The sequence below is a fragment of the Dermochelys coriacea genome, chromosome 9 (assembly GCF_009764565.3).
Source record: "Dermochelys coriacea isolate rDerCor1 chromosome 9, rDerCor1.pri.v4, whole genome shotgun sequence".
NCBI lineage: Eukaryota > Metazoa > Chordata > Testudines > Dermochelyidae > Dermochelys > Dermochelys coriacea.
This window is the reverse complement of record NC_050076.1, coordinates 7,680,041-7,702,507: the sequence shown is the minus strand read 5'-3', so window position 1 is coordinate 7,702,507 and position 22,467 is coordinate 7,680,041. Positions and strand designations below refer to the sequence as shown.

General features: G+C 45.6%; 1 protein-coding gene across 2 annotated transcripts; it reads left to right on the top strand.

Annotated features, from left to right (window-relative positions):
* The first annotated feature begins 974 nt into the window (after window positions 1-974).
* Window positions 975-19,365, top strand: LOC119861068 (cytochrome P450 2J6-like). 2 transcript variants are annotated; one of them, XM_038415535.2, is made up of 9 exons: window positions 975-1,145; window positions 2,686-2,848; window positions 3,612-3,761; window positions 7,056-7,216; window positions 10,353-10,529; window positions 12,408-12,549; window positions 15,239-15,426; window positions 16,300-16,441; window positions 18,457-19,365. In XM_038415535.2, the coding sequence occupies exons 1-9, from the start codon at window positions 975-977 to the stop codon at window positions 18,633-18,635; spliced, it is 1,473 nt and encodes a 490-aa protein (XP_038271463.1). In that variant the 3' UTR covers window positions 18,636-19,365. The 2 variants fall into 2 exon arrangements, with proteins under 2 accessions (XP_038271463.1, XP_043347882.1); XM_043491947.1 differs by lacking the exon at window positions 18,457-19,365 and having other exon boundaries at window positions 15,546-16,392.
* The last annotated feature ends 3,102 nt before the right edge of the window (window positions 19,366-22,467 follow it).

Below are 22,467 nucleotides of genomic sequence, written 5' to 3'. Positions count from 1 at the left end.
AACATCTCCACCAATGTCCTTCCTATGCTATCAATACAGATAGCATTTAATGAAACATTGAAATCACTCACTGAAAACCTTGCTTAAACAGTTACAACCAAAACATAACAGCAGCATAACCCTGGGTCATGTTCTTGCTAACTTCTATTTTCTGTCGTACCAAAGCCTAATTTCTACTTAATATATTTGATAGGCTAAAAGTGGTGGCAGGTCCGCCCCCCCTATATACTCTTGTATTGGGGCACTAGGGTGTCTGGGGCGCAGGCACAGACTCATGGACAGAGCTGACAAAATCTCAAGAGGGCATGGGCATGCAGATATCCTGACGTGAAGAACCCATTGCGGGACACATTTTGAAGAACTCAAGTTACTGTACAAGGTAAGTAACCTTTCCTTTCTGAGAGAGTTCTCAATTTGTATGAAAACTTTCCCAAGGGCTTTCTCCCAGCCCTTCATCAAATTATATAGTTAAAGCTAAAACTGGTTTTTACCTTTACACACAACATTTATACAGCAGAAGGCAGACCAGTCTCACGGGGAGTTTAGAGTTTATGGTCTGGTGGGTAAGGTTTGGCTAGCAGAAAGATTGGCTTATTCTCCAGTACAAAGGTCTTATTAAATACACTTGAAACTTGCAATTCACCACTCTGATGATAGATATAAAAGCAGGGAATCACAGGGAGAAGGAGAGAGGTAGATAGAAGGGGATTAAAGCCTATATAGGGAGAGCTGGAACCTCAAAAAAGACAAAAAGAAAAGGAGTACTTGTGGCACCTTAGAGACTAACAAATTTATTAGAGCATAAGCTTTCGTGAGCTACAGCTCACTTCATCGGATGCATGAAGGTGCCACAAGTACTCCTTTTCTTTTTGCGAATACAGACTAACACGGCTGCTACTCTGAAACCTGTCAAAAAAGACAGGGAGAGTTCAGACCTGACCACAGAGTGGACAGACAGATAGAGTAGCAGGGTGATGTTGGGGATAAGTGAGTTTTTAGGAGCTCTGGTCATCTCTCTATTTGTTGTGCAATTTCTGAAAATGAAGTGGGCATGTAGCCGGCTTCCTCCTGGACCAACTCCCCTCCCGCTCATCGGCACCATGTGGCAGATGGATTTCAAACGCCAGCATGAGACTCTCGTTAAGGTATTGTGAGTATGTGTCCAAATATAACCAAGTAAATGATAAAATTAGCAAAAGGCAGCACATAAGGCACTTCTGTGTGCTAAGTAACATTTCATCTGGCTTGTGTGTGGGATAGTAAACGATGGCCATAAATTCCATTACCTGTTAGTGATGAAAGAGTGAATTTAATGACATCTTCTGAGTAGAAGATTGAATGAGAACAAAATATTCCTGACTCAGCAAAAATAATTGACTTGCTTAAAGGGGGAGAGCCCAAACACTGGTAGGTCATGAGTAGGCTCCTAAATGTATATGTAACTACCTAGATAAAGTGAGATGATATTTCGAGGTGCTGAGCTCCCCCAAGTCCCACTGAAGTCAATGGGAGCTGCAGGTATTAAATATGGATTTACTGAGGCACCCCACTTTGACAATTTCAGCCTAAATCTATTCAACTGTCGCCTGGTTTCCTTCAGTATTTCTTGCTACATTTGCTCATATCCAAGGTATTTATGTTTCTGGGATGGCTATGCTCCTTCCCAGCCCATCGTCCCTTCCAGCTCAATTCTTCGCTGAAGCCTTAATGCTCAGTAGGTGGCATTGCATTCACTTCTACAGTAAGAACCTGGAACACACCCAATTTCATCAGGCAGGAGGAACAGCCGCATTGCGAGACAGAAAGATCTTTTTCAAACACCAATGACAGAAATTATTGCAAAGAGAGAGGCAGCAAATGACCAGCTGCCTTAGGCAGAAATTTGCCCTTTATACAAGTTCTGGAGTGAATGTCCCTTTATAACATGCCAAGAGATCTGGTTGCTTTAAAGGATTCAGAAAACAGGGGCCGGTGAGAGGAATGACTAGATGACCTCCTGAGGTCTCTTCCAACCCTAATCTTCTAGGATTCTAATGGGGAAATAAATTAGTAGGGATGTTTCTGGGCACTGGGCTGTTTGTAATTTGCCGGTAGCTCTAAAGGAGAAAATGAGATGCTTTAGTGAGTTCAGAGGTAGGTCACTGCAAGGGGCACTTAGGAAAACTGAGATGCATGAGATTGCCCAGCATTAACGCATATAACTAACCCTAATAAACTGTGACTCCAAGGGACAATAATAAATCTCCCATGCATGTCAGTTACCACCTTTATTCGGTGTGTTTTAGATGCAATGTTTACACACAAGGTATTAGAAGAGACACCACAGAATTGTCCCCTTAATTGGAAGGCACAAGCTGTTCTACTCCTGGGGACGTCTGTCCATCATGAGGTGAAACTCACCTGTAGGTAACTCTAATCCCATTCCGTACAAGACATTTAAATAGCATCCCCATGACACAGCTGTTGAGACATCCTGTCGGATGAGAGAGTATGGTCTTATCTCAGTCAGCTATGAGGCTTTTCTGACTTTAGCTCGTCTTTCGCCATGGTTCGGGGTTTCATTACAAATGTTTATACAGCACCCCCTCCCACCCCCAAGAGAGTGTCCTGGAGTAAGCTGGGCGGTTGATTCATTCTGTACAGTTTTTCTGACTTGTGGTTTTCTGGCACTGATGATGTCTCTAGTTGGCACACATTTATGGGAACATCTTCACCTTGTGGATGGGACATATTCCTATCATCATACTGAATGGATTCCCAACTGTGAAGGATGGCCTGACTGTCCACTCTGAAGACGTCTCTGGCCGGCCAACAACCCCTTTCTTTCGGAAAACGGCCGGAGGAAAGGGTAACATTTTCTTTCCTTATAAATATACAGAAAAATTAAGTTCACATGATCCTTTAAGTGCGGCTGCTCCCTGCTTCCATAGTCATCTCCCCATGGGAATGCTGCTGCAAACAGTTAAAATCACTACAAAAGTGACTTTTCTGATACTAATCAATGAGGCAAACAGCCACTGAATAGAACGGAGGAGCAAAATCCTGATTAATAAGTTTGTTTGAAGCATCAGCCAGGAATGTGAACATCAGCTGGCATTACTCCCATTGTACATATGCTTTACACAGTACTAGTTTTGTCATAGTCATCTAATGTGATGGCTTTTTAACCTGGGCAGGATCTTCTCACCTGCTGGGCTTCAGGTCAGATCCCTGCACTGTCATTCAAACACAACCATCCTTGCCCTTTTATTCATGCCTTGCACTGCAGCAAATCTCACCCCACGGAATTCCCCTCCTCTCTAGAATTCCTGGTGTGGGTTCCCAGCTGTAGAATTACATGGTTTTGTATTACAAATAATTTAGAAAAACTGCATCCTGAGTTTTTGAAGCCCCACTTTCTATTTTTCTTGTAAGAGCAACAAAACCCTCGACATCAAGGACTTTTCTGAAGTTGTCACAAGCCTTATCACATCTGTGGCCAGATAAAGGAGTTCAGCTCGGAGTCACATTCTTCTGCATTTACCTCTCCTGTTAGAAAATCTATTTTAGATTTAACGGTTACTATGTGAAGGATTTTGCTTTATATAAACAACAATTCTCAATGGCCTCAGGTATTATTTTCACAAGTGGTCACACCTGGAAGCAGCAGAGACGCTTTGGGCTGATGACCCTGCGGAACCTGGGGCTGGGCAAGAAAAGCCTGGAGCACCGAATCCAAGAGGAGGCCCGTCACCTGGTGGAGTACTTTATGAATGAAAGAGGTACATCATTGCCAGCATAGCTGGGCCTTTTCACTTCCAGAAGCATGTCTCTGTCATGCCAGCAAGAGGAGAGAATTACAGCCCACAGATGGCTAGATATGGGCAGAGTTAACATCAGTGCTTTATGTTAAGATAAATCTGAACACACATAAGTGAGGCTCTAAAGTAGCCAGGAACTAGAGCCCTGCAGCGGGACTGGGATCCTGCCAGACCTGCCGGACCTGCTACCACAATAGTGGGAGCGGGTGGGAGTGAGTATTGCAGGGAAGGGCAGGAGCAGAATTAAACATCGTCCTGTGCAGGGCTCTACCAGGAACCAATCCATAAATAACTTCATGGTCATAACCAACACTTTGAATTTTAGCTAAAACTAAGCTGGAGTCCAGTAGTAGCTATGGAGCATATGTGGGATGTGCTCCTTATAAGACCCACTGCTAAGGAAGTGGTTCAGCACAAGCCTTCAATTATAGCCCTATTCATAGGTTCATATATTCCAATGCCAGAAGGGACCATTATGATCTTCTAGTCGGACCTTCTGTATAAAATAAGACCCTGAACTTTCCCAAAATAATTTTATTTGAACTAGAGCAGAGCTTTTAAGCTTTTAAAAAAATCTAATCTTGATTTAAAAATTGCCATGGTGGAGAATCAACCCTGAACCTTAGTAAATTGTTCCAGTGGTTAATTACCCTCGCTGTTAAAAAAAAAAAAAAAAAAAAAAGGTCTTATTTCCCGTCTGAATTTGTCTAGCTTCAATTTCCAACTGTTGGATCTTGTTATACCTTTGTCTGCTAGTTTGAAGAGCCCGTTATTACATCTTTGTTCCTCGTCTAGGTACTTACAGATTGTAACCAAGTCACCCCTTAACCTTCTTTGTTAAGATAAACAGATTGAGCTCTTTGAGTCTATTACTACAAGGCAGGTTTTCTAATCCTTGACTCATTTTTGTGGCTCTTCTCTCAACTCTCTCCAATTTATCAACATCTTTCTTGAATTGTGGCCAGGAGAACTGGCCATGGGATTCCAGCAACAGTAGCACTAGTGCCAAATACAGAGGTAAAATAACCTCTCTGCTCCTACTCAAGGTTCCCCTGTTTATGCATCCCAGGATCGCATTAGTCCTTTTAGCCACAGCATTGCACTGGGAGCTCATATTCAGCTGATTATCCACCACAACCCCCAAATCTTTTTCACAGTCATTGCTTCCCAGGATAGAGTCCCCCATCCTGTAAGTATGGCCTGCATCCTTTGTTCCCAGATGTATACGTTTACATTTCACTATGTTCAAACGCATATGGTTTGCTTGCACTTCCCTTCCCAAATGATCATGACCTGTCTTCATTATTCACCACTCCCCCAATCTTTGTCATCTACAAACTTCATGAGGAATGTTTTATGTTTTTTTCTAGTCATGTTAAATAACGTAGGGCCAAGAACCAATGCCTGTTGTACCCCACTAGAAAAACACACGTTCAGTGACGATTCCCCATTTACAGTTGCATTTTGAGACCTATCGATTAGCCATTTTTATATCTGTTTAATGTGTGCTGTGTTAATTTTGTATCATTCCTATTTTTTAACCAAACTGTCATGCAATACCAAGTCAAATGCCTTACAGAATTCTAAGTTTATTACATGAAGTGAGCTGTAGCTCATGAAAGCTTATGCTCAAATAAATTTGTTAGTCTCTAAGGTGCCACAAGTACTCCTTTTCTTTTTACATCAACACTAATACCTTTATCAAACTACACTTGTAATCTCATTAGAAAAATATATCAAGTTAATTTGACAGGCTCTATCTTCCGTAAACCTGTGTTGATTGACATTAATTGTATTATTCTCCTTTAATTCTTTATTAATCAAGTCCTGTATTAGCTGCTTCCTTTTCTTGCCTGACATCTATGTGTTCAATGTCAGAGTGACAGACACATAATTGCCTGCCCTTTTAAAATATTGGTACAACATTAGCATTCTCCCACTCTTTTGAAACTTCCCCAGTGTTCCAAGTGCTGCTGAAAATCAACATTAATGATCCTTAGAAGTCTTGGATGCAGATTATCAAGACCTCTGACTTAAAAATAAAAGGAGGACTTGTGGCACCTTAGAGACGAACAAATTTATTTGAGCATAAGCTTTCATGACTGAGACTTAACTGGGACTTGGTCCTGCTTTGAGCAGGGGGTTGGACTAGATGACCTTCTGGGGTCCCTTCCAACCCTGATATTCTATGATTCTATGATTCTATGAGCTACAGATCACTTCATCAGATGCTGTAGCTCACAAAAACTTATGCTCAAATAAATTTGTTAGTCTCTAAGGTGCCACAAGTACTCCTTTTCTTTTTGCGGATACAGACTAACACGGCTGCTACTCTGAAACCTGACTTAAAAATGTCTGACTTTCATAGCTGCTACTTAACATCCTCCTGAGTTACTGTTGGAATAGAAAATGTTTCATCATCATATATGACTACATCTTCTCAATTCCCCCTCCCCCCCCCCGATATAGAACAAAAATATTAGCTGGTTTCAGAGTAGCAGCCGTGTTAGTCTGTATTCGCAAAAAAGAAAAGGAGTACTTGTGGCACCTTAGAGACTAACAAATTTATTTGAGCAGAAGCTTTCGTGAGCTACAGCTCACTTCATCGGATGCACTTCTGCCTTTTCTGCGTTATTATTGACAATCCTACCGTTTCCATCTAGCAGTGGATCAATACCATGGAGAGTGCAGTTCAGTAATCCGCCCGAGAAGTGATGGAGATCTGGAGAAGTGCAGTGAGGGCAGACTATGACAGGGCACAGTCACAGGCTCCTTACCAGATTTACAACAGCTGAAAACATAAAAGAACGGCCTTGGCTATTGCTTGTGCCTGCGCATTCAGACACAGCAGGTGATCCAGCAGGGCCTCAAACCTGAGGACTTTTCTAGCAAAAAGTTGGCCAAACCTTTTCTATCCGGGCATCATTCCCACCAACTGGTCTGGGTTCTGAGGCAGACAGCTGGGGGCTGCTGATGCACCTTTGAAAATCAGGCCATAATTAGTTTGGTGTCTAGATATGGAGTTAGGGGCCTACTTATATCAAACCAATTTTGGGCAATGAGTCCATCGAGAGTGCTTGACCTCCCCCCCACCTCCCTCCCCAGTTCCACAAAATCAAACCCATTCAAAATGAGAGAGCCCTGCTGCCTCTCCCCCTCCCTTGTCAGTGGCCTGGGTAGGATTCATCTCTCAGTAGGGGGAGGGAGCAGCAGTGTTGGAAATGTTAATGTGATTTCTGATCACTGGTTTTGCAGGAGATCCCCTGGATCCTTCTTTCCCCATCATCCATTCGGTCTCAAACGTGATTGCAGCTGTGGTGCTTGGACATCGCTTTTCCACTGAGGACAAAAATTTCCAGCAGCTGATTGAAAACAATGATTACTTGGTCAACTTTGTAAGCAGCGTCAGCGAGATGGTGAGTACATCCAAGCGCTTCTCATTATTTTATCAGTATCCACAGCAAAGCGAGGTTTCTCACCCAACAAAGAAGGAAGTGAGATCTCTACATTGAGGAATTTACTATACATTATACAGTTAGTGAGGGCTGGTGTACAACATGCTGGATTAAAGAAGGTTTCAGGTTTTTGGAGTAAATGGAATCTTAGGCTTTGTCTATGCTGCACTTTTGTCAGTAAAACTTTTGTCGTTCAGGAGTGTGACACCCCCTTGCCTACTCAAAGTAGTTCTGTGCCAGTCTTTATCAGTCCTGAAACCTCTTCCTGCTCCTGAAGGAAAAGCAAAAGCAGTTCTTCAACAGAGCGAGATGCACAATTCATGGAGAAACTCCTCCCCCTCTGCTGCAGCCTGGCTGTTGATCCACTCTCAGCAGCCATCTCCCTAGGATGACTAGATTGCCAGTGTGAAAAATCGGGACACCTTTTTTTTGGGGGGGGGGGAATATAGTTGCCTATAAAAGACAAAGACCCCAATATTGAGACTGTCCTGCTATTATCAGGACATCTGGTCGCCCTACGTTTTCCTGCCCCTTATAATTACTCCAGGCTGGAGACCCATCACTTTTGACTTCCACCACACTTCTGACCATCATAAGTGTAGCAGACTCCATCACAATTGACTTTTGCCCCTACTTAATGTTACTGGGCTAATTTCCTGTAGGTATCAGATTAGAAGGGCCTTCAGAATATGATAGCCCTAAGGACTACCTCGGGGAAGGTATCCTGTGTGTAAGAGGTGGCACGAAAGAAAGCATGAGGGCTGCTTTGGGAGAAGCAGATAAACCGGTGGTTGAGGCTGGCATTGCTAGCAGAGGCAGATAACATGATAATAGACAGGAGTGGATCAGTAGGGAGGAGTAAAGTTGAAAAGGGCCTTGAATCCTCCCGTCACTTGTGTGACCACAAGAGGGGGCTGAACCTGATCCTCGGACTTCAGGAACACGTTCAGTGCCTCTGGAAAGTTTGCTAGAAAAATCAGTTCCAAATGGACTGACATGTAAATGAAGGACAACAAGCAAAAACGAACAGCGATGCATTGAGGTGCAGAGAAATATCTAATGGGGTGCTGCAAAGAGCAGCGTTCTATCTTGTTCCATGTACTCTTTGTTAAAGATCTAAACAAAAGATTTTAAGTACACATTACCTTTGTAGATTATACATATAGTAGATGGGGGAGTGTTGAGAAAGCAAGTAAATAATATGGGGGGGGGAGTGGCAAGATTAGCGATATGGGCAAGACTGATAAAATGACATTAAATACAAGAAAAGCAGTACTTGTGGCACCTTAGAGACTAACGAATTTATTAGAGCATAAGCTTTCGTGAGCTACAGCTCACTTCATCGGATGCATTTAGTGGAAAAAACAGAGGGGAGATTTATATACACACGCAGAGAACATGAAACAATGGGTTTATCATAAACAGATTGACAGAGCCAGAAGAGTACCCAGAAGTCACCTACTACAGGACAGGCCTAACAAAGAAAATAACAGAACGCCACTAGCCATCACCTTCAGCCTCCAACTAAAACCTCTCCAACGCATCATCAAGGATCTACAACCTATCCTGAAGGACGACCCATCACTCTCACAGATCTTGGGAGACAGGCCAGTCCTTGCTTACAGACAGCCCCCCAATCTGAAGCAAATACTCACCAGCAACCACACACCACACAACAGAACCACTAACCCAGGAACCTATCCTTGCAACAAAGCCCGTTGCCAACTCTGTCCACATATCTATTCAGGGGATACCATCATAGGGCCTAATCACATCAGCCACACTATCAGAGGCTCGTTCACCTGCGCATCTACCAATGTGATATATGCCATCATGTTCCAGCAATGCCCCTCTGCCATGTACATTGGCCAAACTGGACAGTCTCTACGTAAAAGAATGAATGGACACAAATCAGAGTTCAAGAATTATGACATTCAAAAACCAGTTGGAGAACACTTCAATCTCTCTGGTCACTCGATTACAGACCTAAGGAGTGGCTATCCTTCAACAAAAAAGCTTCAAAAACAGACTCCAACGAGAGACTGCTGAATTGGAATTAATTTGCAAACTGGATACAATTAACTTAGGCTTGAATAGAGACTGGGAATGGATGAGTCATTACACAAAGTAAAACTATTTCCCCATGTTATTTCTCCCCCCCACCCCACTCCCCACTGTTCCTCAGATATTCTTGTTAACTGCTGGAATTAGCCTACCTTGCTTGTCACCATGAAAGGTTTTTCTCCTTCCCCCCCCCCCGCTGCTGGTGATGGCTTATCTTAAGTGATCACTCTCCTTACAGTGTGTATGATAAACCCATTGTTTCATGTTCTCTGTGTGTGTATATAAATCTCCCCTCTGTTTTTTCCACCAAATGCATCCGATGAAGTGAGCTGTAGCTCACGAAAGCTTATGCTTTAATAAATTTGTTAGTCTCTAAGGTGCCACAAGTACTGCTTTTCTTTTTGCGAATATAGACTAACATGGCTGCTACTCTGAAACCCATTAAATACAAGGTTTCAGAGTAGTTTATGCTCAAATAAATTTGTTAGTCTCTAAGGTGCCACAAGTCCTCCTTTTCTTTTTATTAAATACAAGCAAATTTGTCAAGGAAAAAATACAATATCTAGTATTTAATCAGAGTCAGAAAGCTGAAAAGCAGAAATGACTGAAAGAACTCGAGATGCTAACAAACAGCAGTAATTAGTTACCAGCTGGCAGTAGGATATTGTGGCAGAAATGACTCTCTGGCCCAGTAGGGCTTTTTCTGTCAGAGCAGAGGAAGCAGACAGCTGACGCAGAGCCTCTCTTTCTGAATCTGTCTCTGTTTACACTCAAAGGGTTCTCCTTTCTAGACTCTAGGGTTACATGTTCCAAACGTTATACAATGGAGTTTTAGCCATATGTCTGAGTACTACCAACTGAAGTCTTGAGGCTGAAATCCCCACACATGATGCCGAAAACGTACCCTGCTGAGTAATTAACTCACTGATCTCACTGGCAAAATTTCACCTGGATATTTTAACATTTTGAGAGACCCACCATGAATTTGTTAAAAGCAACGAATGAAAGCATCTCACTTTTGCCTCTTTCACAGCTGTATGATGTTTTCCCCTGGCTCATGAATCATCTCCCAGGTGCTCACCAGAAGGTATTCTATTGCCAAGAGTTTCTCCGGTCTTTTGCAAGGAAGGAGCTCAGAAGCCACCAAGAGAGTGGGTCACCAGACGAACCACAGGATTTCATTGATTTCTACCTGGCTCAGATAGACAAAGTAAGTGTCTGTGCTGTATATGACTACTATACTTTTGGGGCTTCACTGCTGTCCTCTGGTATAAACACAAACTTCCCCAGGATAAGGTAGGAAAGAACCCTCTGAAATGTTTCATATGATTTTATGGTTCTAATCTCCTCCCATTGAAGTCATTACTTTTTTGGAAGTAGGATCAAGTTCTTTGGTTTTATAGACAATCTGTGAAGAGATTATTTTAAAAAAAATTCCAAGACCCTAATATTATATTAATGTAGACTTAGAAATGATGACCCAAACAAATTGCCATGGAGACCAGGGTGATATCAAAGTAATGGGAAAAAAGCAAACAGAGGAGATTTTAAGGTAAGGAGATTTTAAAAGATGGAAGAGAGCAATTACTGTCCAGTAAGTGTAATTTAAACTCTTAATAATATCATGGAATTAACAGTAAGGAGAAAGATATGCTGCAGTCAGTGCTCAGAGACATTAGTACTGGGAGTAGTAAATAGAATGGGAATTTAAAATATACATCATACTAGACAAACGTCATTGCTCTTTTTGAATGAATCGCAAAACTATTGGATTCAAGGAACACATTGGATTGAATATTTGATACGATTGAGAAAGGGCCTCATGAACTTTTACTTGAAAATGAAAATGTTGTTGGCTACAACAACACTGCACATGGAAAATGATGCCTAGCAGGGTTGGAAATAGGCACTATCACATGGAGAAAAAACTGATGGAAACACCTAAACAAGTTTAGTTTTGCACTGCCTTACAGAAGTGAGTGAATAATTGATATTGTTTGGTTCGGGGGCCAAACCGAAAACTCTGGGGGGAAAAAAATCCATTTAGGCTGAAAAAGAAATGAAAACCTGAAAACAAAAATTATTTTTGGGTTGAATGAAACATTTTATTCAACACAAAATGGTTTATTTTTCAGTTTTTCATTTCATTTTGGGATGTTTTGCACCCTTTAAAATTAATATAACTAGTTTTCAAAACAAAAAAATCAAAATATCTAGACCATCCTTCATTTTCTTGTCTTTTTTTTTTTCCTGTTTCTTTCTTTGGCTGAAACTATTCACCAAATTTGACCTGAATTTACAAATAGTTTTGGTGCCCAAAAAGATGCATTTGTCAGCAAAATTATTATCTGGAAAACCAATATTTTTTCGGCCAGATCTACTTTTTTATTATTACCAGAGCACCCAGGAGGCCTTACTATCTACCCCAACTAGGGACCATTTTCTAATTGGTCAGTGTGTCAGGCTTCAAATAGAATGTCTCCCTCTGTGAGGCACTGCCAATCATGTCCAGCCATGCCCCCAGTTCCTCTTCCCTGCCTTTTACCACCCAAGAAAGTCACAGATATAATTCTCTGGTCATAGCACAAATATCCCCCCAGCACTTCAAGAAATTGATGAGCTTCCTCTGGATTCAAGTCAAATAGAGGAGACTCTTTATTTGTCTTTTTGAGCCCTAACAAGTTCTGAATCTGAACAATGTTAACTGCAAAATAATTAGACAAATCCTGGCACTGTGAGATTCTGCCAGCAGATGCAAACAACCCAACTAAACCACCCAGGACTATCTATCACACAGAACAGTTCAGACGAGCAGGATTTTGCAACTCATATGGTGGAAGCAAAGGATCTTTTCTTCACCTCTTGCTTGAGTGACAGGGCATGGCATGTGGAAACGATGAAGGAGCATGGAAGGATGAAATCCTCATTCCTGTTTCTCAGTGTTCTTTTAAAAATACAGGGTTTTTTTGTTTTGTAAAGTTATAGACATTGCACATTGCTGGGCATCAAAACAGTACAGAGTGACCCTCATTATTACCCAGATTGTCCTATCTTCTGCACCCTAACCTCAAACCTCTGTCACCTTCAGAGCAAAGCTGACCCTGATTCTACCTTTGATGAAGACAACCTAGTCCAGACTATTTTCGACCTTTTCTTGGCAGGCACAGAAACCACAACCACCACCATGCGCTGGGCAGTGCTTTATATGGTGGCTTACCCAGATGTCCAAGGTGAGGGGGTTGGGGAAGGTACGTGCACCATACATAAGATCGTGCATTTATGTAGAAAGTACCCACTTCTGCCCAATTTTGTTAGGTGATTGTAATTCTAAAACTGGCAGTTGGTGACTGCAGCTCCAAGATGGGTCCCTGATATAAAAGCAGATGCCTGGACTGAGCTTTGAGTCAGGCCTCTTTGATTTCTGACCTCCCACTGCCCCTTGCTTCTTAGAGATATAGGGTTTTCCACAGTTTGTGTCTGGTTCTCAAGCAAGCTCTATCACTTTTCCGCAAGATACTGGTACTTCATTCAGATAAACTCAGACGTCCAAATAAACCCCAAAGTCCCAGCGCAAACAAACTTCACTCACTTGGGGTTTCTTCTTCCCAGTGGTTCCCTGAGCCACAAGTATCTAAACATTTTTTCCCTCCTTGGGATTCCTTCTCCAGCCATCTGACTTTATACACGGGTTCTCTCAAGGTCCTTTGAAGAGACTGTTAGTAATCATGTCACCCTCTCTCTCTGTTATGAAGGAAGGGAGCTACTTATATACGCTGCCTCCTTCCCAGCATGCCTTGCAACACAGTCTAACTCTCAGGTGTCCCTCTGGGCCACAAGTCCTAGTGTGTGTTGGTGCTGCCAGGAACAGGGTAATGCTGGTGTGGAGGCCTCCTTTAGAGGAACATGCTATTGTAGTTATGGTCCTTATAGAGGAACGTGCCCCTGGCCGGGGATGTGCTTTCAAAGTTGTTAGCTGGTAAAGTTGTCTTTGTGATTGCGCAAATGCAGGACTTTTAATTCACTATCTGCTATTGTCCCCTACAGCACATGCAGATGGTGCTTCCAGAGTATCTTTCTCAATTATTGCTGCTCAGTCCCTTCCATCTTCACTTCCAGGCAGAGGTGACACGTGGGTGGGGCCTGGGGGGATGGGGGGTCACATGCCCCCCACCCTCAGATTTGCTGCTTGGCTTGTACTGAGCATGCTCAGTAACACTGCTAAAGCTGGCTGCCCTCACTCCTTCTCCTCCACCCACTATTGGCAGGCACAAGTCATTTCTGCCTCCAGGATGGAACACCAGCTTGCATTTCATACACACTGTTATGCTGGAGGGTTTTGGTAGCTGCCAGCAAGTGTGGCTGTGATCTATAAGCAATCATAGACCTTGCTGAGGCTGCTGGGTGTGCCAACTGCCTTTCCTTTTGTCCAACTGAAAGAAGTACATTAAGCTCCTTTATGGAGTCAGATAGCTGAAACAAGCGAAGTCACTGCCCAAAGCACTGGCCACATGGAATGGTGGAGCAAGAATTAATTCTGGGTGAATAAGAGGGGATTCCTGGGAACTGATTGCAAATGTGGAGGTTGGTGCATTGATTAGCTTGTGTCTGTGGGCTTTTGTCAGAAGCAGAAAACAGTGAGAAAAGCCAGCAGAAATCAGAGAGCAGTGGTAAAAGCATGGCCTGGACTGGATGGAAAGAAAGAGCTTCTTTTGGTCAGAGTGCTGGAGTGGTCAGAGTGCTGGCAGGGAAGGCAAGCTTGGAAATTATGAGCAAGGGAAACTGCCTCTGGTTTGATCCTACGTGTTCAGGGAAACAGGACTTGGTGTACATTCCTTGCAAATCTACAGGATTGCACCAAAGAAATACCGTATTTGTATAATCAACTTCTCCTAACGGAAACGACCAGCGAGGCCCTGCACACTGGCTATCTTCTCAAGCCAAGGAGCAATGCTATGAAGCCCTCTCATCCTTCATTTATAAACAGGAACATCATACAGATGCACTGGTCAAAAGGGGGGCCTTGAATCCTTTGGCTGCCATTTTATATCCCAGCTATTGCTTTCATCTTGCAAGGATGTTTCTTTACTTTACATCTGTGAATGTCATTGCACTTTGCTAGCACTAGAGGTCTCCTGTTTCCAGCTAAGATAATGTCTTGATTGCTCTACATTTTGAATTCCTGCTCTGCTAAGCTATACTCCCAGCTGATCCCACTTCAGATAAAACTCTGTTGTTCTCTCAGTACCTGAAATAAACTGTATTGGACAGATGCTGGGCATGGCATAGAAACAGGAGTCTAATCTGTGAAACAAAGCTAGAGAAAGCTTTCCCTGTGCAGCAGCCTTGTTCCTGGCTGCCTCAGAAGCAGACATCATAGAATCGTGGGGCTGGAAGGGACCTCAAGAGTCCAGTCTCCTACACAGTGCACTCATGGCCATGAGTGGTTACTGAGGGTGCTGTCCCCACCATCAGTCTTTCTCTCAGAGAAAAGAAAGGGAAAAGCTCTTTACCAGGGCCAAATTTGGCCCTGACACTGAGTTTCAGCCATGTGTTGTCTGGGTCTGTGTGGAATGTGCTGATAATCTCTCCCAGTTAGTTGCTACATCTATCCTGCTGGCAGGGCTTTCCCCTCGCACTGATGTTAACCCAGCAATAAAGGAGAGATTCAAATAAGATTCCAGCCAGGGAAAAGAAAAGGCTCCATGATTAGGATGACCAGATGTCCTGATATTATCGGGACAGTCCCAATATTAGGGGCTTTGTCTTATATAGGCGACTATACCTATCCCCGACCCCGAAAAGAAAAGTGTCCCAATTTTTCATGCTTGCTGTCTGGTCACCCTATCCAGGATATAGATACACACACACACACACACACACAGACACTCCAAAATATGTATCCTTAATGTTTCTCTTTAGAGAAGGTCCAGAAGGAGCTGGACGCTGTGCTGGATCCCTCCCAATTAATCAGTTACGAGGATCGGAAGAAACTGCCGTACACCTATGCCGTGGTCCATGAGATCCAGCGCTACAGCAGCATCATTGCAGTTGGAGTTCCTAGAGAATGTGTAAAAGACACAATGCTGCAGGGCTTTCCCATTGAAAAGGTACAGAGCCATTCTCTATCTTTATAGCCCCTGCTTCCATCAGAGGGCCAACGTACCAGGAATCCAACTAATTGGTGTGTCCACATATACAGTGAACCTGATTCTCTTTTGCTTTACAGCTCCTTCACTTTCTTCCAACACCTAAATAATAAAGCTGATGGATGAGACCACTGGGAAATATTTCTGACTTTAGGGAGTTCCTCAAACATTACAGAATCAGCAAATAGCTCGGGGTGACCCCTCTTGAAGCCTGCTGTGATTTGGCTATTCTCAGGTGCCAGTATGTCCCTTAGGGGCCTTGGCAATATTACGCTTTGGGCAGAGCCAAGAATAGGGGAAGCTCAAAGGTGACTTTAAGCCACCTTTAATTCCCCCTCCTACATCCTACCTGATGTGTTTCTTGGCCAGAAAGAAGAGTTGGACTGTGTATCTTTTCTCCATTTATAAATCTCACATTGAATGTCCTTGTTTTTCAAATTCTGTATCAGCCCATTGAACTCTTGTCAGTGTCTTGCTGTTTTAACATCAGAAAAATATAACTTTGTCAATTTAAAGCAATCGTTTAAAAAAGTTAAACATTAGTCTTTTTGTTTCCATTGCGGAGTCAATATTAAAGCAGGGAGGATTCTGGGTATAAGACTTTTGCACTGGGCTCTCTGTTGCTGGTGTTTCCAGCAACATGACTGCTGTCATCAGATTCAAAAGGACAAATAGAAATGTATTGTCCAGTGCACTCCCAATTTGTTCCTGAGGATATAGGGTTCTCTCAAGGTGACCTTCCACGCAAGGTAATAAATGAAAACTAAAACCAGTCTGTCCTTACCCATCTGTCTGATGGACAGATACCGAACTGAGGCAAATTTTCCCTTGCAGGGCACCATTATTCTCCCAAATTTAACCTCTGTCTTGTTTGACCCTGAGCAATGGGAGACACCTCGACAGTTCAACCCAAATCACTTCCTGGATCAGGATGGAAATTTTGTGAACAAAGAAGCTTTCTTACCGTTCTCAGCAGGTAAGAGCATTGACAGGTAAAAGCAGGGCCGTCCTTAGGCATATGCAACATATGCAGCTGCATAGGGCCTGAAATTTGGGGCACCACCGGGACAGCATGTGCTGCAGTCTCCATAGGCACGGCGCATTCTGCATGAGGGATAGGATACGGGGGTCTCTGCAGGGAACTGTGACTCTCCATCGCTGTGAGGTGGGCTGGGCGGCTCGGTATCCTTTGCTGCCTCGTCTCTCCCCCTCCCCAGGCTACCGCAGCTGCTCCGTATGAAGCTCAGTGTGTCCACCCGCCCTGCCTCCGGCTTCCCGTGAATCAGCTGTTCAGCGGGAAGCAGGCAGCGGCTTCCCGCTCAGGCCCAGGGAGGCAGAGGTGAGCTGGGGCGGGGAGCGGTTCCCCTGCGCCCCCCTATTCCCCCGGGTTACCTGCTGTGGCGCGGGCGGCCCTCCTCGCGCCCCCCCCCCCCAGCTCACCTCTGCCTCCCAGGGCCTGAGCGGGAAGCTGCCTCCTGCTTCTCAGCCCTCCCTGGCTTCCCACGCGAACAGCTGATTCGTGGGAAGCCGGGGTGCGGGGACGGAGAAGCGGGGTGGGGCATTCAGGGGAGGAGGCGGAGCAGAGGTGAGCTGGGGCCGGGGGTGGGGCGGGAGCTGCCGGTGGGGGCTCTGCACCCACCAAATTTTCCCCGTGGGTGCTCCAGGGCTGGAGCACCCATGGAGTCAGTGCCTAAGGCGCCACTTTTGGCCGGTTAAATTTAGAAGCCCTTTTAAAACCGGTTCTCCCTCGTGGAACAACTGGTTCTAAAAGGGCTTCTAAATTTAACAACCGGTTCTAGCGAACTGGTGCGAACCGACTCCAGCTCACCACTGCCCCCATCCCTATCCAACCCTCCCTACTCTCCATGCCCATATTACCTGTGGGGTGGGGGAAAGGAGGGCTCAGTCCTTTCCCTGTGTGTTTCCCCTGCTCGTTTGGCTGCTCTCCCTGGCAGTCGGGCAGGGCTCACTCCCTGTCTGGGCTTGGCTGCTGGGGACGGAGCTGGAGGTGGAGGGGGGCCCTGGCTTGCTCTGCCCCTGTCCCTGGTAGCAGGGCCCAGGGCCCTTGACTACCCTCCACAAGCCCCCTGGTCCTCGCCTCTTCCCCCACCCAGAACTCCCCCTGGCCGCACCGCCCTGGAGCCCCAGGGACTAGCCTCCGCCCCGCTTACCATCACGCTGCAGGGGAATTGGGCAGGCTCCTCTGCAAGCCCTGTCCTGCCCCGCTCCCTGGCAGGAGCTCGGGGGCCAGAGGGAAGGGTCCTGCGGGCCGGATGTGGCCCGCGGGCCGTAGTTTGCCCCCCTCTGTCTTAGTGGGTTTGATTGTGAGAGGTGAATTAATGGATTAGCAGTGGGACCCTGCTAACCTTCAGACCTTGTAATTTACACAAAAAACAGCAGTCTCACCCCATTTCTCAGCAAAGATTTAATTACAGAATGCTAGTTGGACCATTGATCTGGCCTAGTATGGCTGTTTTTATGTTCTTACTAATACTGAAATGAGAATTGTCAAAACAAAGGAAGGTATATTTTGTGATGGATTTTAATTGTTCAGTTAGTAATTTGCAAAAATAATTATTATGCATTGGATTTCCCAATCATTAATACAAAGTAGTATAATTCTATTGCATTTAGAAATCAGAAGGCAATAAATATGATCCTCAACTGTACAGTAACAGTTATGCGGAAAATGACCTTATCTCCTGTTCCTACATGGTTACTCAACAGCTGTTTGTTTCAGAGGCAGAATATATGGTGCTGCCTGTGCACAGACCTACCCTCAAATCTTGAGAACTTCTGATGTACTAAATGCCTTCACTTTAAACAGATGATGTTTTACTTCCACCAGTGAGAAGTACGATTTTGCCAGCTTTGAGCTTTGACCAGATCGGATACACAAGGATTAGAAGTATTCAGTCAAATTGTAATTCATATTTTCAAATGAAAAAAAAAATCCTCGCCCCTTCAATCACTGTTCCTTTGTTCTTGCAGGGCAGCGTGTGTGTTTGGGGGAGCAGCTGGCAAAGACTGAGCTCTTCATCTTCTTCACCAACTTGCTGCAGGTGTTCTCGTTCAGGCTGCCAGAGGGAGTGAAGGAAATCAACACCGAGTCCATTCTGGGGGGTACATTGCAGCCTCATCCCTATAAGATCTGTGCTGTTCCTCGCTAGGCTGCAGCACCCCACAAAGCACGGGAGGAGCCATTAGGCAGGCACATATGCCTTTGTGAATTTCCACCTTGTACCTCTTCCCCTCTTTCTACTTCCAGCTTTGACGACAGTATCAGTTCAGGCCAGTGGAGTCAATTTCTCAATCTGTTAGACCAGCGGTGTCCAATACGTTCGCTGCTAGCCATATGTGACTAATAGGCTATGGAATTGTGGCTAATGCACGTGGCTTTTTTATAATGTGGCTCATAAGAAGAATTCAAAACCACAAATATGGCTAGCAGTGTGGCTAGCATCGACTTTCCATTGGACACCGCTGTGTTAGACCTTGGGAAATTAATCCGCAAACCACTGCCACTTCATTACTGGTCTGTGCCCAGGCTTTCTCCTTAATAGATTGCAGAGAGAGAAAATGTAAAACAAGGAATTCCAGAGTCAGGCTTTAGTTGGGTGGACCAGGAATGTGTTAGATGTGTCGCACTGAAATTAGAGTTCTGGAAGCAGCAGAGAGAGAGGAGGGGAAAGGAGGAACATATTACTGTCTGTTACCAGGTTTAGCTTTATTCAGCAAGTTCTTATCCACAGCTCTAATCTCTGCCACAGGCTGTGACATCTGATCTGCTGCACTGATTGTGTCTTATGCAGTGAACAGACAATCCCGAGAGTCATCTCCAAACTGAAATGAGCTGTAGCCCACAAAAGTTTATGCTCAAATAAATTTGCTAGTCTCTAAGGTACCACAAGTCCTCCTGTTCTTCTTGCGGATACAGACTAACACAGCTGCGACTCTGAAACATCTCCAAACTGGTAACACTGCCACCGAAAATCTTTCCCTCTCTCCACTGTTCGTTATGTACATGGATTCTAATGAAAGGCCGATTGTTGCTTACCAGTACTGCAAGCAATTTTCCATGAATACTCCTTTGAATTTTTCATGAATCTGCTTTAGCTGGTTTTGCACCTTTTGGTGGTTGCTTTTCACAGATGTTGTAGTGAATAAGCTGACTGGCAAGAATGACAAAGCAGTTAGTTTTAGGTAAGTGTTGCAGAGTATCCACTGAGCATGAATTTCACATTCATAATCACAGGTATTAGCATCGGAAACCTGATCCTGAAAGTTAACTCTTGCCGAGTCAGTGATCAGAGACATACCGTGTAACCTATTGTCACGGAGTCACAGTCTCCTGAAGTCAGGCAGGTCTCTAGTGCCGTGTGTGTCCCCCTCACCCGCTCAACAGAGCAAGAACCCTCCTGGGATTTAGTGCTTCCTGGGTCTGGCCTCAGAACATTCAGCCCCCTTGTTCACACCGTAGCTTCCTTCAGTGAGCCCACCTGAAAGGCACATCTGAGGAGGCCTTACATGCCCCCCAAAGGGATAATGCAACCCAGCTTGGTGGTCAGCAGTGACTCCCAGCCAGCTTTGTAAAACAAGGGTTTATTAGTCAACGGGAAAACAGCGTAGAACAGATCTTGTTAGCCCGGAAAGCAGGAAGTTACAGCAAAGTCTATCTGGGGGGAGGAAGGGGAATCCAGAGCTCTGGGCTCTCCCCACTGAGTCCCAAACCAGGAGCCAGCCCCAATCAGGACCAGCTGCCCTGCCTCCTTCCTTTGTCTCTTCCCGGGATAAACAGGTCGCCTGGCCTCTCACTTTGTTCTCCAACCCCCGGGGCTGATTCTTGCAGAGGAGGGTCCCCCTCCTCCCGCCCCCCGCCATCATTTGCCAGGATACAAAGTGTCTCTTTGCCCAGACAGCCAGTCAGCAGTCTCCACATCTGCCCTTTCTGCAAGGATCGCACACCCTTGTCCCACCAACTAGATACTTGAGTAACACATAGAAGAAACTGAGGCACACACACAATATTCAGACAAAACATTAAGAACATTCCCACGTTGTCACACCTATATGGCCACTCAAAGAGTGAGCTTTTTTTTATATTAATTATACACAACAAACGACTTGTGAAGGATACACTGACCAAGAACTTATTCACAAAGTCAGTCCTTAGACATCTCACAAACAGAAGAGTGTTGATAAATTGTATAGTCAATTGCTTGACCACACTTTGGTTCATTATTTTGTTATGAAATATACTCAAGAGACCAAATAACCAATGTCAGTCATCTTAATATGGGACAGGAAAAAGATTCTATACCAGGGATGGGCAAACTTTTTGGCCCTAGGGCCACATCGCTACAGAACCTGGATGGAGGGCTGGGTAGGGAAGGCTGGTGGAGGCTATGCCTCCCCAAACAGTGAGGCGTGGCCTGACCTCTGCCCCCAGTCCAGCCCCCGAGAACTCCCACCCCCATCCAACCCCCCCTGCTTCCCACCCCTGACTGCCCTCTGGGACTCCTGCATCCTATCCAAACAGCCCTTCTCTCTGCCCCCTGACCATTGCCCCCCCGGACGCCAGGCCCCTATCCAATCCCCACTGCTCCCCACCCCCTGCCCCTATCCAATCTCCCCTGCTCCCCACCCCCTGACCACCCCCCTGGGTCCCCCCATCCAACCCTCCCTGTTCTCTCTGCCCCACATTACCTGTGGGGGGGGGGAAAGGGGGGCTCTGTCCTTTCCCTGTGTGTTTCCCCTGTTCGTTTGGCTGCTCTCCCTGGCAGCTGGGCAGGGCTCGCTCCCTATCTGGGCTTGGCTGCTGGGGACAGGGGCCAAGCATGCTGGAGGGGGGCCCTGGCTTGCTCTGCCCCTGTCCCCAGCAGCAGGGCCCAGGCCTCTTGACCACTCCCTGCAACTCCCCCCTGCTCCCCAACTCCCCCTGTCCATACTGCCCTGGAGCACCAGGTCTGGCGGTGCTATAGCCGTGCCACCTGGCCAGAGCTGCAGCCATGTTGCCCAGGTGCTGGGGGAACTGTGACTGCAAGGGAGGGAGGCGGGGAGGGGACAGGGGCTAGTCTCCACCCCGCTCACCACACTGCTGGAGAGTTGGGTTAGCTCCTCTGCAAGCCCTGTCCTGACCCTGCTCCCTGGCAGGAGCTCGGGGGCCAGAGGGAAGGGTCCTGCGGGCTGGATGTGGCTCACGGGCCGTAGTTTGCCCCCCTCTGGTCTACGTCTTCTGAACCACATGGCATCATGCACATCCAGCATGCCAGTCTTCACCTGGGGCCCATGCAAGTCTGGCTTGGCTTGGTTTAGAAGCCAAGCAAACACCCTCTGGACCTGCTGATTTGTGTACAGTACCTGCACGAGTGGCCTCTTCCCTGGACTGGTGGATGGGTCCAGACAACGTCTGTAGGGGAGGTTCCAAGTACTGCCCATCATGAGATCAAAAATCCTGAGGTTTTTTTAAAGACGCTAGTGTGTTTCTTCAGTCTATTTGAACTCCCTCAGCCCACCCCCAGTGCCTGTGTGTGTGTGTGCAAATTAGGGCTTGTCAACATGGGGAAGAAGCCCGGAATAGCTAATGTGGAATAGCTATTGCTGAATAGATTCCTCGCTAGCTCCCCATGTGGACGCTCTGATTCCACACTAAAAGTGCCTTTGTGCAGATTAGGATAATCCATTTCCAAAGCAGATGAACCTAACCTGCACAAAGGCATTCACCGCAGAATAAGAGTGACCATATGGTTCGGAAAAGCTACTGTGCTTTAAATTCACACTTGAGCCATTTTGCACCAATTTCTCCATGAGCCATAGAAGGGAGCTGGAGCCGGGGAGAAGAGGGAGCTCAGGGAGCATGGAGGACAGTTGGAGTGAGGCTGAGGCCAAGCGGCTGTGAAGGAGAGGAGGGGAGGGGATTGGAGCAAACAGTTCATGAGCTCAGGGGACCCAGCCCTGTCACCAACTCTCAAGGTTTGATCCCAAGTCTCACATTATGTGGTG

Excerpts from the sequence above, each read along its gene's own strand:
- LOC119861068 (XM_038415535.2), top strand. The coding sequence starts at position 975 with ATGTTGGGGATAAGTGAGTTTTTAGGAGCTCTGGTCATCTCTCTATTT. Across the intron at positions 1,146-2,685 it reads AGCATGAGACTCTCGTTAAG|TTGGCACACATTTATGGGAA; the intron begins GTATTGTGAGTA and ends TGATGTCTCTAG. Across the intron at positions 16,442-18,456 it reads TTTCTTACCGTTCTCAGCAG|GGCAGCGTGTGTGTTTGGGG; the intron begins GTAAGAGCATTG and ends TTGTTCTTGCAG.